The sequence below is a fragment of the Dermacentor andersoni genome, chromosome 9 (genome assembly GCF_023375885.2).
Source record: "Dermacentor andersoni chromosome 9, qqDerAnde1_hic_scaffold, whole genome shotgun sequence".
NCBI classification, from domain to species: Eukaryota; Metazoa; Arthropoda; class Arachnida; order Ixodida; family Ixodidae; genus Dermacentor; species Dermacentor andersoni.
In genome coordinates, this window is record NC_092822.1 from 77,752,293 (window position 1) to 77,767,691 (window position 15,399).

The window sequence follows — 15,399 nt, forward strand, 5'->3', positions numbered from 1 at the left end:
CTGTTAGTCAAAATTAACGCTACTTGGTTACTTCATACAAGGACAATGCTTGGTAAAATAGGCAAACATGCCAGCAGATACTGCATGTAATAATAAAGGAAGAAACAACCAGAAAAAAATTGATGCAGTACAAGGAACTCGGTGCTAACCTACAACAAAGCCATTTGCACGAGGAACATCAAAATATGGTGAGGGAAAAAAAGTAAGCACGAGAACACACTGATGCTTTGAACGAATAAGCAAGACGTGAGTTCGTTAAAATAGTGTTAGTTTTCGTAAGAAATCATCATAACACGATTTGATTTGGTAACATATTCCAGTAATATATCACGAAAAAGAGGAGTGAGTGACTCAAGACGTTTATGCGCGTAAGAACGGCCTGCACTTTAAAGGGATGATCAAGGCGCGGAAAGATTCGATGGGTGGGCTGCTTTGTTTTGGACCGCCTTGGGCTTGTTTATCATGAATGAGTGATACAGATTCGAAATAAAGGACGCGCACTCCAGTTCTGAACGAACCACTGTCGCGTAGGCTGGTAATTTAGTGCACCTGTTTGCCGAGCGGTTTGACCTAATATAGCTTTACACGCGCTACTAGTAATCGCTTCGATATATGGATTCCATGAAACGTTTGCAGAATAGTGAATTCCTAAGTATTTTATTGTGCGTACATGTGCAATACTAGTGGCGTTCGTCAAGCAATGGGTAACCCTGGGGTTACTAGGTCTGAAGAAAGCTGTGCTCTTAGTTTCCGAAATATTTATTTCCATTTGCCACTGTTCAGAGCAACCGACAATTTTCGCCAGCTCAGAGTGCGAAGTGTCAGTATCGGACGAGATGATTATTCATCTGTAAATTATGCAACAATCCGCAAATTGTCTTGGTATAAATTTAATAATATTTCTGATCTGGAGGTACAGCTGGAATAAAATTGGTGCCATTACAGAGCACTGAGGCAGCCCGGATTTTAATCCGGTCAAGTTCTCTTTATTCCGGTTGAGATAAATTTATGGTGTCCTAGTGTGGTCGATGCTCGCACGTTCATCTTAGCAAATAACAAAGGTTACACTCGATTAGCAATGAGAAAGGTGCAAACTCAGTGTACTGTAGTCAAGCAGGACTTCAATACGAAAGTGGGCAAAATGAAGGCTGCCCAACAAGAAATTGGCAACTAGAGCATCGATTCTATTTACAGCAGAAGAGAGATGCTGGTAGTATTTTCGGAAAGCAATAAGCTCCGTATAATGAGTACCCTCGTTCAGCAATCACTCACAAGAAGTGCTAATCAAAAAGCCCTCATGGAGAAACAGGGTATGAAAAAGATTTCATACACTGTGCCGATTCCAGCATAATTCCGGTTGTAGAAGTTCTTGGCAGGATAAATTGCAGTGACTATAGGTTGATGAGGTATACGATTTATCAATTTGAAGAGACAATCAGTACAAATTAGTCAAAAAGAAACGGCCAACTTAGACACAGTAAGGGCCAGAGCAGATGTATTCAGCCCGGTGCTCGCCAACGGTATGGAAGTTTAGAGCAGGAAGATGAAGTTAACATGAAGGTAGTGAATCAAACCGTAACTTGGCTGCTTTCATAGGCAGCAACTGAAGCGGGAGGTAAGGCAGCAGGACTAGTAACACAGGACCTGAGAAACGATAATGCATTAAAGTGTCGAACTCTGCATATCATAGAGAATTTTCTGAACTGTCAAAACTGATCAAGAAGAAGAAATAAAGGGATATTCAAATTATAAATTGGGCAAATTGAAGAAGTAAAAATGGCCGCTTTCATAAGCAGCAACTGAAGTGGGAGGAAGGGCACCAGGGCTAGTAACAAAGGACCTAAGAAACGATAATGCATGAAAGTGTCGAACTCTGCATATCATAGAGAATTTTCTGAACTGTGAAAACTGATGAAGAAGAAATAAAGGGACATTCAAATTATAAATTGGGAAAATTTAAACAGTAAAAATGGCCGCAGCATGAAATCAGTGAGAAAAAGTTTTGCGTAGGAAAAAAACAAGCTGTATGCACTGAAAGATAAGCAGGGAGTTGTCATCAGCAATTTTGATGATGCAGTAAAAGCAGCAGCAGAAACTAAAACTGACCAGTACATCATCCAGAACAGCCATGCCTTCATTTGATGTAGCGTGGAAAAGAATACAAAGGCTCCTTCTATAACTAGCGATTAACTTAGAAAGGCTTTGCAAAACACGGCCTCGGGAAAACGCGGTCGGAGAAGATAATATCAATACATTTAGTCAAAGATAAAGGAACGATAATATTTGTAAAGCTTTCGGCTATGTATACGCAATGCCTCACGACTTCTAGTGCACCAGTTAGCAGGAAGCATTCCAACATAATGAAAATCCATAATAGTGGAGACGGTAAATATTTGGTGAATTATTGGCCCCTGAGCTTGCTTTCTGTGTTCTATGAAATATTCACAAGGAAAATTTCCAATAAAATCAGGACAGCACTTCAATCAAGCGAGAGAACAGGCTGGCTTGCGCGAGGGATAACGCATCGGATCGGTGTCGTCAATCAGGTAAGTGACAAATCTGCAGAGTATAATCAACCTCTCTACATGGCTTCCTTCGATTATGAAAAGGCATTTTTATAAGTTGAGATACAAGCACTAATATTCGCAATACGTAATGAAGGCGTACACGAGGCATACGTGAATATCTTGGGAAATATCTGAAAAGATCCACAGCTACCGTGCTTCCGCACAAAAAAAAGTTGAAAGTTACTAATGAAGAAGGGCCAGGCAAGGAGGCACAATCTCTCCAATGCTGTCTTGGGATGGTATCTGGTACAGCGCAGTGAAACTTGAACACAAGACGAAATGACAGACGAACACAAGCACTGGTGCCCCTCTGCCGCTTCTTCCTGTGTTCTTGTTTTGCTTCACTATAACAGATACCATTTTATGATGGCTAACCAACAAACGCATGCCGCTACCCACGTCGTATCGAACGCTATTCAATGGGAATAATGGTATTGTCCAGCATCGGCAAGAGCTGGGCAAATTACATTTATAACATTGAGTACATGAACGAAGGTGTAAAAGTGTGGTTGAAGAATAATACCCAGAAGGCAAAAGTAATGTTGAATAGACTGGCAAGGGAGCAAGAAGTTGCGATCGCCACGCCGTCTGTAATGTCTGTACAGGAGTAGATTTATCTGGCATATTTACAGATGGGAGACTGATCAGAAGAAAGAAATTTAGAGTAGAATAAACATTGTTTGGAGTGTGTTGGCAGGCATTATCAAATCCTGTCTAAATGCTTACCACTGTCGTTATCGTTGAAAAGAAACGTGCACAATGACTCCACCGGTGCTAACATATGATGCTAACATATGGGGCTCACACTTTGAGGCTAACAAAAAGCTTGAGAGCAGGTGAAGGACCCCGCAGAAACTAACGAAACCAAAAATCTTAGGCGTCACCTTAAGGGAAAGAGAGAGATCTGTGTGGTTTAGAGAGCAGACAACGTAACCGATGTTCCATTTACAGCAAAAGAGAGATTCTGGTAGTGTTTGAGGAAAGTTGAGAAAAAGGTGACAGTGTTTTGGCATGCGCTGTAGAGGATGAAGGCGAAAGCCTGCGCGCTGACGAGGCATTTAATATTAATCGAGATCATCGTTTCAATGCGTCTTTACTTGTGATTACGTGTTTTCCTTTAATTATTCCTATCTTAATTAACTCTACCTTATTTACTTTGCTTATCTTAAGACCAAATGTTGTGGATTCGACTCTCACCAAAGGTCGAGGGCTCGACTACCACCATAGGTCGTTGATTAGAGCTTATAATTGCCAATTGACAGTGACAGTGACGGAATTGATTTTACTATAGAAACACCAAAGGACGTGGGTTCGGCTACAACCAATGGGCATGGGTTGGAGTGTCTGGAGTGCCCAAATTATTATAAAACTGCATTAACACTGAAGGTCGTGGGTCGGACTCCCGCTAAACGTCGTGGCTTAGATTGTCTTAATTATATGTTAATTGAATGTTCGTTAACTTGGCCTTAGCTCGCTCTTTGTGCTCTTCGTCTGTGCGACTTTCAATGAGAATGTCGTCGAGGCAGACGAAAATGACCGAGAGTCCGCGTGTAACTTCGTCCATGAACCTTTGAAAAGTTTGCCTTCTTCAAGCCGTAAGGCATACGGACAAACTAGGATAGGCGAAACGGAGTATTCATTTCTGTCCTCGTAATGTCACTCGGTTCGACAGGAATTTGGTGGTACACGCTAATCAAATCAATCTCGCTGTCTATTTTGGTTCCTGTGAGTCGCGCGCCGAAGTCATGCTTGTGTGGAAGGGAATATTGATGCGCAGTAGAGACAGCATTTAAAGCTAAAGCTCAGTAATCCCCACAATATCACCGGTTGCCCTGTCCTTCTTTAGAACAAGATAAAGTGGTGAAGACCAATCGCTGGAGGCCGGACGAATAACGGCAAATTGAACCTTGTGTACCAAACTCACGGCACGAATTTTCCAACTTCTGTCCAGCGAGCGTCCGTGGCTGGGTGGTGTCAGGTGGGCCGTAGGTAGCAATATGACGCATCACTTTGTGTTACACGAGCAGCGCATCTTTCGGAGCTTCATGAGTGGCGGGCACTTAGCAAGTATCTTGTGCGTTGAGACGAGAAGAAACGTACGGATGCTAGATGAGATGACGTTGGACTACAGGCCGAAACAACAAGGGATGGAACATTATTTATGCACCAATCGCGAAAACTCACGCCTAGGTTGAAATTTTATTTTATTTATTTTATTTTGAAGTACTGTCAATCCCTCACAGAGAATATTACAGGGGTAAAAGTGAATACACAATCAAAATGCACATCGATAAATTTCCGCAAGCAGGCGATGCAACAGACAACCAGAGAAAAACCAGTCAGCAACTCGTCCCCTCTTACCAATGCTCCGAGGTATTTATACTGTGAAACATTCTCTAGTAGGAGGTAAATAATGCTGTAGGGATAGAAAAGGGTTGATTTCTTGTTTGTTATGGTCATATAAACTTTTTTCTCCACGTTTAATACCGTTTGCCAATTTGTGCACTACTGGGCTATACGTTCATGGAATTGTCAACTTTTATTTTGCCGTCGCGAGTTTTAAATATGTGGTTTTTAACACAGTCATCGGTAAAGAGTCTAAAGCTTACGTCAATGTGATTAGTTATATAATTTGTGTACAACAAGAAGACCAGTTGTGCCAGAAGCGAACCCTGCGGTACGCCAGATAGAACGCGAACGGTTTTTGATATATAGTCATTGGAAAAATCCATAACAGATCGCGTCGCTTTTTTCTTGGCTGTTAGTATCTTTGGCAAAGTCATGTAGTGTTTCAACTAATTGGGCAACACTGGATAGGGCACTATGAAAACCATGCTGATTAGAATGCAGTATTTTGTCAGATTCGACGTATTCTGTAAGGTAATTTAGGATGACATATTGAAGCATTTTACATGAGGTACATGCGAGTGAGATGGGCTTGTAGTCAGCGGAGGAAGGAGTATCACCTTACTTATGCACAAGAATGACTTTAGCAATTTTTCATTCAGCTGGAAGGCGACCAACGCGAAGCGATTTTAAATATATAAGCTGGAGGAGTTTACTAACGGGTTCAGCGTATCGTTTTAAAAGGACACTTGGAATGTTATCTAGACCCGAGCGTTTCTTCTGGTAAATGTTTAGTAAAGTGAAAACGCGCCCGTCTGCGATATGAAGGGTGTGTTGTAAAGGCTTGCCTTGGCTACTTGATATGCATGGGTAACATTGTAAAAGGCCGTTATTAACAGTGTAAATGGGGTGAAAGCAGGTGTTAAAAAATTGGCTTTCTGGTTTCCGCCTTAGGTAGGCGCAGGTGCTTGGTTATTACGCTTTACACTTATGTGTCGCCACAACTTATGCAGAGCTGTTCTAATGAAGCTGTGTAGAGAGGGATTTAGGAAGTGTCCTTTAGCCAGGCTTATTTTACTTTTCAGGGTCCTTGACAGCACAGAGATTTGTTACCCAATACTGCTGCCCGAGCGAGCTTTTCTATCCGTTCTAAGCCTCTTCATTTGGCGTTTCATGTGGATTATTTCATCCTTGATCCATGGATTGTGCTTTCTAACCGTTTGTTTAGTTTTGGAATAAATGTAACTAAGAAGTGCTTAGCAATACTTGTAAATGTTGTCCATATCACATCTACCGACGAGTGTTCGCCTCACGAAAGGTGTAAGGTGGGAAACTCATGAGCAAGATATATGCTCTTTTACATGCAGGTACCCGTTTCGGTGTACTTTGTGTAAGAATTGGACTTCCATATTTTAAGGAACAAAAACCAATATCGTGGTCAGACAAGCCTTGTACTGTTTCTACATGCAAAGTGCGTTTTCAAAAGTGACCACTGATAAAAAACAAGATCCCGGACTGAATTCGAAGAGCTTTGATTACGTGTTGGAACTCTAACAACTTAAATGTGAACACGATGTCGGTAATTATGTTGGTAGTCGCTGTCGCCGGACTAAGCGAGTGCCAGTTTAACTCAGGCAAATTAAAATCGCCTGCTATAAACATTTTTTTACGCCGGGGTATGTGCACGTGCATATAATCGTAAAGTGTTTCTAGATATGGTATTTCAGCATCAGGTGGTCTGTCGATAGCAATGACAAATGCTATTTCATTCTTCTCATGGAGCTTACACAATACTACTTCAATATCAGGATACACACGCATAAGTGTGTAGAATATTTCGTGCCTTTCTTTAACACAGTCATCGGTCATTGGGATTTAGCCGGCAACGATGGTTTAGCAATAAATACAAGAATTTTAGCCTGTACACTTTGGCTCGGCTAGATTCCCCAAGCATATAGCTTGGGGAATCCGTCCGCCTGTAACGATTGAATATAAAGATGGAATATATATATATATATATATATATATATATATATATATATATATATATATATATATATATATATATATATATATATATTAGTTTATTAGCTTATTATATTAGTTTATTAGCTTATTAGTTTCCTGTCCTTGCGAACAACTGCACACCCTGGCGGTACAATTTCGCGGTACAAGATATCAGAGTGCAGCCACGTTTCAGCAAGTGCTACTATATCTGGCTGATAAGCAAGGGGAACAGCTTCGAGTTTGTGCGTTTTATTGAAAATACTGCGACAATTTATATTCAGAATTTTCAGCGTTGACAATTACGAGTATTGCGCGTTGTTGACCTCTTTTTTTAGTCATTTTTTTCAGCTTCAGCTATGTCGTTTTGTTCATTGTCCCACGTGAAAAGGCGACGCTTTCTGCAAACTTTATCGTAAATTAATCTAACCGTGTCGCGGTGGTCACGCTTGCCTTTTGTCCTTTGCTATAGCTTCCTTCTAATGTCACTAATTAGTTGGGAAAAACTGTCGCTCATAGAATAGCTTGAGCCCTTAAATTTTGAACATCTGTTGCTCAATTTGAACTACAAGTGTTCACACTGCGTTGAATAGCTGCGTCCGAAGGCGTATCCGCTAGCAAGGGGTCGATGGCATCGGCACTGTTTTAGAGCTGAGGTGAATTCTTGGGCCAAAAGCTGTGAAGGTGAAACTCTGTGGCGATTGCATGAGACGTAATTGTGGTGTCGTATTTGTCAGTAGGAGTAGGAACGCCGCTCTCTGAGCACTTCACTTTCCAGACATCTAGTTCAGTAAAAGCCTTAATCGCGGCCCTGCTGAAAAAGCCAGCTTTGAGGCTTTCAGCATTTTGAAGCAAAGGAACATTTTCGCATTTCAGCATAGGTATCGAATCTTATGGCAAGCGCATTTCATCATCTTTCTTTGTTTAGTACTGTTGGGATTTCTTCAGGGCCAAATTGAACTCAGGCAACCGTAATATTAAAATACTCCCTTATTACCTAAAGCTATTGCGACTTTAAATGTGTTAATGATGCATGGACCAGACTTAAAGTGCGGCAGGGGGTCGGCAAGATGTTATGACTGGACTTTTTCTCCTTCATTTCTTGCCCCTAATTTTGTTGCCTAAAGCACACATTCGCAATCCTTCTCCACTGTTCCTCTGCGCGTGTTACCGAAAGTAAATTGTTATGTATCTGCCGTATAGACAATTTATGCAATGGTACAGAAGAACAATAAAGCCGGCAGATCTCAAGATATGTGGGAATCGATGTTATGCGAAACCTATCAAGTTAACGAAACAACCATGAGAGTACGAAGAAGGAGGCGGTTCTCAGATGACCCACATAACATACACTTCCTGATATTCATGTCATGACTGATCATTTGTGTTCGTCATACACTCTTCGTCATAGTATGCCAATTTTGGTACCTACCACATTAACGAAACGACCATCGGAGCGCCAAGACATGGCGCCCCTCACTTTTCATGACCTACATGACACAAATTTCATGATATTCATATCGTGAGGGATCATTTATGGTCGTCATACACTCTCGTCATACTATTCAAATGTTGGTAATTACCAACTTAACGAAACAATCATGAGAGCATCAAAACCTATGCAGCTCGCTAGCTGCATAGGTCTTGATGCTTTCATGGTCGTTAGCTAGCTAGCTAGCTAGCTAGCTAGCTAGCGACAGACAGACAGACAGACAGACAGACAGACAGACAGACAGACAGACAGACAGACAGACAGACAGACAGACAGACAATGTTCGCCAAGAAATGCAGCGGATTGAAAATTCTTGATCAAAGTACCCTTCAATGTTCGGCAATGCGAGGGTTGCACTTGTTAGTCGCAAACTATGGCTCGGGCTGATTTGTCTCGTTGATGCGCTGAGAATTGCGCTGTTTCATACTTCATAATACTACGATACTGTTTCGCTTTCTTTACGGGTGGTGTAGAACAATAAATGTATACACATTATCGTGTTTTCTTTTTGTGTGCTGCAAAATAACATGGCCAAGCTGCTAGTAGAATCGCCTACGGCTCAATAAACACCGGCTAAGAGATTAAAAGAACATGTTTATAGCGGTGTATGTGCTTTTTCTTGTTTACATGTGTGAGTAAAACAACTTTTGTTTGTAAGCCCTGATTATTGTACTTTCAATACATAGAAAACCATACTACATCAAAGATCAATAGACGCAAAATTGTTTAGTTATGATAACGTATGTGTGGTCCTTTACTGGTTTCGATCGCTTAAGCGTTTAAGACATGTAATGACACAAATGCACGTCGGATTAACTCACTCCGTGGTTTCCCTCCCGCACGCATGTCCGTGGGGAAGCCTTTTACTCGGTCCGCATGTCTTGCCTTGCCGTCACCATGAACATAAGCCGTCACCGAGTAACGACCTTTTCCACTGAGCTCCACAAAATAGCCGCTGTATGTCCCGTCGTTTCCCCAGATATCCGGATCTGCAAAATTAGGAGCCAGAGGTGCCGATGCGTCAATGGAAACCGCAGAGCTATGCAAAAACTAATAAGTAAATTTTAGATGTAAGACATCGTTTGCGGCACAATATTACTCATGTCGTGCCACAACGACAGGGAATTTTCGGTTGCTTAATGTGCGCACTTATATAGCTCAATTACTTGATTTTTTATTGCGGTAGCTATTACAGAAACTACTGGAGAATTCATTTTCATGCAACTATTATAGCTGCGCTCGTGATGGCTCAGTGTGGACGGCATATGAGCAGCAAGCTTCCCTAAACTTGAAAGCCATGTCGTACTCTGTAGATACGACAGTGATAAGTTTAGGACGGTAGAGCGAAAGAACTGGTGTTTACGTTTCCAACCACATAATTTGGAGGGCCTGAAGAGACACGAGTGGCGCGCAGAATGCGCAGTTTGATAGAAATAACACTTGAAGGAACTGAAATGCCATTGTCTGCGGGAGCTACAATCATGACAGCTCGGCCAGCATAGAAATTGTGAGCATGTGTCGTGTGCCTAAACATTGGCCTCCTGATTTCGGTTTGCGTTGTGTCTTTGCAAATCCATAATCGGCAATAAAACATGCATATGCTCTTTTATTTGTTCAGGCGCAAGAGACGAACCTGGCTCCAGTAGAGGCCTTATACATGAAGTATACACAGAGTGGCAACACGGTATGTCACTATGCTCCTTCACTGCTCATCAAATTAATGTCGCCAATCATGAAACGGCGTTATATTGTAGTTTCGGTATAAGTAAATTTACTACATTTCACTTTTCGTAGACCACATATACGAGGCCCAGATCTTAGATGGCGTACAAGCCTTCACTCGAACTCCTTTCCAAGGCAGCGTCCGCCTGGAACCGCCTCGCCACCATCTCTTCCAACAGTCGCTTACTCACCACGCTTACACACCGCAATTCTAATGCGTGCTCCGATATCCACTTCTTTCTGAGCACCCAGGTCGTATTGAGAGTATTCATATTGCCAATGTGCGTTTCCGCCAACCACTGTGATTGGGATGCTACTTTCTCCCCTGTTATTGATATATTACTCGCCTAAACTTAACAATAGCACCTCTTCACCGCCTTTCCCTATGAACACGAGCCTTTTTTGTTTTCTTCTACTCCTCTTGACAGTTTAATTCGTGCTAGTCTGAGCTCATCCACTACGTACTTCTGCATTGCCATAGCGTGAGTTGACAATGCCCCTCAGATCGCTTCTGAACAGCTCAGAGTGACCCATTTAAAAAAAGAAGAACCCAGTAAAATCGCCGCCATACGGATGACTGTTAACACGCACATTCGTTTGTGCTGCTGTGCTGTTCTCGTCTAGCCACATCGGTCTTTCAAAAAAAAAACCTTAGCCTGCTACGGCGGCCTTGACATTATGTTACGTTATGTAACCGACATTCGGTTTTCCTTTTATTAGGACAGTCATCGTAGACGAGCTCTGCACAAAATTGATATAGAATTCCTGATACTGATACACCAGCCTTGCTTCTGGTTATCAAACTTAAATGAAAAAAACATGGCAGATCCTGAAGATCGCGTAGTTTGATGGGAGCTTATAAAGAGCCCTGAGTTATGAAATCTTCTTATGAGACAGTAACGCAATGTATTATACTCATTGCGCTTGCTTCACCCTAGGAGTATGCGGGGGGATTTTATGTTAGTGATGTTAGGAAATCTAGCGCCGCCTTTGTTGCACATAGTATCATGCGATTTATAAAACAAAATAACTTGTGTCGCTACTTCAGTCTGCTTTAGTTTGTGAGCATAGGCGTTGTCACTTCATGGCGCCGTCTCTTGTCTGAATAGGCAGCCAACGTAGCAAGATGGCCAGCTCCAAGAAGGCACGCACCTACGAGGAATAACAGCAGCGCGATCATCAGCGTTCCAAAGCTGGCTACCGATGAAATGCATAGTAGGCACTAGAAGGCCGCTGTGTCGGCCTAGTATCTTGCCATCCACGGAGAAATGATCAACAATTTCGTGTCTACATACATGAATTTGTGAAAACGGAAGTCTTACCGAGCTATGACAACTTCGCCGAGCTTAAAATGCCCCTAGGTACCTGCGGCGACTCCTACATTGGCGTGTTCAAGCACGAAAACACTCAGTTCTCAATATACATGAGGTAAGCTTGGTGTAAAGAAAGCTGGAAACGAAATTATGCTCACGCGCACCTGAACTATCGACGGCAACATGTATATCGAGTTTTTTAGGGATTTTGACCTACCAAGTGTACAAGTTATTTCTATGTAGGCGAGCCCCTGCACGTTGCCATTCACAACGCCTCCCGCGCAATCGACGACACAAGCACATGTGAAGAACCATCTACTAGAGCACGACTCTTGCATACCAACAATGTAGGTGTACATAGCGTACATAGAACACCCCATTTCTTTTTGGATAAACCCCACTCTGATATTTTGATACTCATTTTCGGTGAGGTAGGCCGTTTTTTTTTAAATTGTGAAGCATTCTTGTCGAGGGCAGCCACTTTCTAGAAGGCGGGTTGGCGTTATTATTGAATAATTTTCGTGGGTTTATCCCGGTGGTAGCGCCGCCGATCTGGTGACTTTTGTAAGCTGAACCCGTAGTAGTACGGTCTAAACCCAACTGCCCCTGGTTTGGCTGTGTATGGGCAATAGGCATCTGCACAGTGTGTGCACGCTACGACCACTCGGTTTGCATCTTCTATTAAGAAAACTGAGTATGGACCAGTAGGTACGATACCCTGGAGCCATTGGTATTGTGCCGTACGCGTTGCTTTCTATCTTATAACTTGTAACTGCAAACATGCTATTTCACCAATAATAAATTTATCCTGCACAACATGTTTTTTTTTTCTACACAACTGTTCGCTCCTTAACATTTACAATATTTGTGCAAGCATTCCCTATAAATCATTTGTGCTTCCCCGTATGTAGACGTTAGCTACAGTCGAGTGTGCCTAATTTTCGCTCCATATTTTATAAGAATTTGTGCAGCAAACATTTATGAGGGCTGCTGTAGGCAGCACAGTATTTTAATGCGAAGCTTTCTTTCCGAGTTCCAACACTTTTTTGTAGCGCACCTGGCCTCTAACGCTGAACGTGATTAACGCGATGGCGCTATCTGGCAACAGTGCAGCAAAGAAGTGCTTTACGAGTTGAAAGGTTCAAGCATGCAGTTTCATACAGTTACTACAGACAACAGTGGAGAACAGTGACGCTAGTGTTCACAGGAGCTGCAAGCCGGGTGACTCAACTAGCATGGGATCGGAGGTTACAACATGGATTGGAGTAAACGTCCTGCTTTTGCTTTGAAACTGCTTTTTGACTTTGAAAACTCATCTTTTTTTCAATAAAGTGCTGTGCTGTAAATATTTATATAAACATTAGTATGACTGTGCCATGACAGGGCTCTAAGACAGGACATTTATCACACAGGGCTGATATTGCAACCTTTACGCCACGGCCGTATTCATGGACATGAGACATTGAACACCTTTTCTCGCAGGTAAAGCAGCGCGTTGAGACGCTTGGCGGGTTTTGATGCGCAATTGCACCGGAAGAAACCAATGCATTATAAACACCACGAGTCCAACACGACACTATGGAAAGCACTGACAATTTCAACAAGAAATATATATGGGACGTGCTATATGTAAGTATGTTTACCCGAAGGAAGAAGCGTACGTCTATTCACAGATGGCTTTTAATGCCGGAGCAAACAAGAATAAAGCAGTGAACAAGCTAAACTCTTCTTAGTGGTCTGCAAGGCCACCATCATTCTTTACTTTTTCGACTTCTTTGTATGCGCCTAGTAAAGATGGAATTTCACAGAGCATAGTCTGTGTGCAAAACGGGCAGGCTTGGTTCCTCCTGCGTTAATTATGACATGTCTCGCTCCTGTTTAAGGGGGTCAACACGTGTATTACCTACAGCATCTTCTGAAAGCGTGAAGCTCTCTGCCTAGTTGAACTAGAACGAGTAATTTCCGATCGTCCTTACCCTTGCCATCGTCAAGCAGTCGGACAGGGCACGCAAGCCCATTCTCGTTGATGACCAGTGCCGTTACGTTTGCATCGATGACAACACGCTCCCCTTTCTTAACATTAACCAGTATGACCAAGTCTTTCGGGTTAGAAACCTCCACTTTCAACACTTCGCACGAAGCCACTATCGGTTTCTTGGTCAGGCTTCTGGCTTGGGACGTGACAAGGATGGAGACCACGACTTGGTTCTTGCTTGTGCTCTCCACTTGAACCTTCCATGTGCCCGCCTTTAACACAGAAGAGTGCAGCAGGTCAGTCTAATAATAATAATAAGTATTATTACACAAATCACTCAATCACTCACTTATTCAGTCCGTCAATCAATCAGTCAATGGAACAGATAGAATGCAGTGTGATGGCTGCATGCGAAAGCCCAATCATATAAGACGCAATATTTGCGCTTTAGATGAGCTTAATTACTGGCCTGGGTGCCCCATTTCTCCTTCGTTTGCGTTCCTGTCGTTTTCTGTAGCGAAAAACCAGTAAAGCCATCCACGTCCGGGAACATAAGCCTCAACTTTTACCTGCGAATAAACGCACTTGTCTAAACCTAGCACTATTTATTCGTGAGCGCCCGAAACTCTCACGCACTTGCTATATTTCGTTACGACACCAAGAGATGTCGACACATATCCATACAAAGTATTTCACAGAGCCGCTGCTTTTTCATCAAACGCCCAGTACACTGGGCATCGGGGTGATTGGAGGGCTGGCGTCACTTCATAAGCCAGGCAGGAAAAAGAAAACAAACTTTCTTGGTGAGTCCATCGCTTCTACTACTTCTCTACGACAATTCTTGACTATGGTGCGCAATTGTAATCGGCAAAGTGTCGAGGAAAGTAGTAGTCAGAATCAAGCAGGGCATCGCGCACCGAACGCAGGGCCTACACAGAAGAATTGCGAATGCAGGCAATTCAACTACGGAATTTGAATAAGCCCAATAGTTCGCTTGAAAGAACGCTACGCGCTATATTGCAATTCCACAGAAGACTTTCTGCCAGATTTTATGAGTGATATATACACATTAAAAAGACGATGTAAATATGCATCAGACAATCAGCAAGTAATGCATTATGAAATAACATGCCAAATGTAAGAGATAAGGTCACCATCACAGTCCTATACACAGAGCCGTGTGAGCGAGAAACTTCAGCTATTATTGCTGTAGAGGAGACATATGTAGACAACAGCAGTACATAAAGAAACCAGCAACCGTTTCTGTCATTCCATTTTTGGCAATCGAATGTACCGTTGATTATAAACATAAGAAGATGCATTCTAGTATGCGGCTTATAGCGCTGGCCTTGGTATAGATACAGAAATTGGAGATCACACGACAATTACACTTTACCTTAATTGAATCTCAGCAAAATGCATATAATTAAGAAATGACAGATAACAAATCTGTGAGGTCTCAACCGAAGAACGAAGAAATAATGTAATTTAGAAAAGTCAGTAAACACAACCAGAAAATCTGAAGAAACAAATTTTGATCCTTCGTTCACGACTGCTAAGAAATGCATAAAATATGACCGCCCAAGCACTCCGTACAGGTGGTTTACCAGCTAAGCTGAAACGTGCCTCCCCGGTGTTATCACTGGGTTAATACTGACGGTTTCATACACGACGAATTGGTAGGCTGCCGGATCCTCGGTACACAGTTGTTGCTTACGATCAACTGCACGAGCCTGTTCTTGTACATGGGCTCCAGCATTGGCACGGCATAGACGAGCTCGTTCCCGGTTCTGCTCATGGCGTTGCTGATCGAAAGCAGCCGACTACACAGGAGCGCGTATGACGCGTGACCCACTCATTTCGGAGAAACTGCTGCACGCGTGCTTGGCTGTGACGTAGGGGAAAAGACGTCACTAGTCGCGCAGCTAATCCAACACAACCTAGATAGCACAAGCCCTTTTGACTCCGACCCATGACGTC

At 42.6% G+C, this 15,399-nt stretch overlaps 1 protein-coding gene across 1 annotated transcript in view; it reads right to left on the reverse strand.

The window, feature by feature from the left end:
• Window positions 1-15,399, reverse strand: part of LOC129384105 (calcium-activated chloride channel regulator 1-like) — a 548,714-nt gene that overhangs the window by 45,521 nt on the left and 487,794 nt on the right. The window contains exons 14-15 of the mRNA XM_055069245.1: window positions 13,421-13,691; window positions 9,231-9,398 (exon numbers count right to left, since the gene is read on the reverse strand). Of these exons, the coding sequence (XP_054925220.1) occupies window positions 9,231-9,398; window positions 13,421-13,691 (439 nt within the window). The remainder of the gene's footprint in view (window positions 1-9,230; window positions 9,399-13,420; window positions 13,692-15,399) is intronic.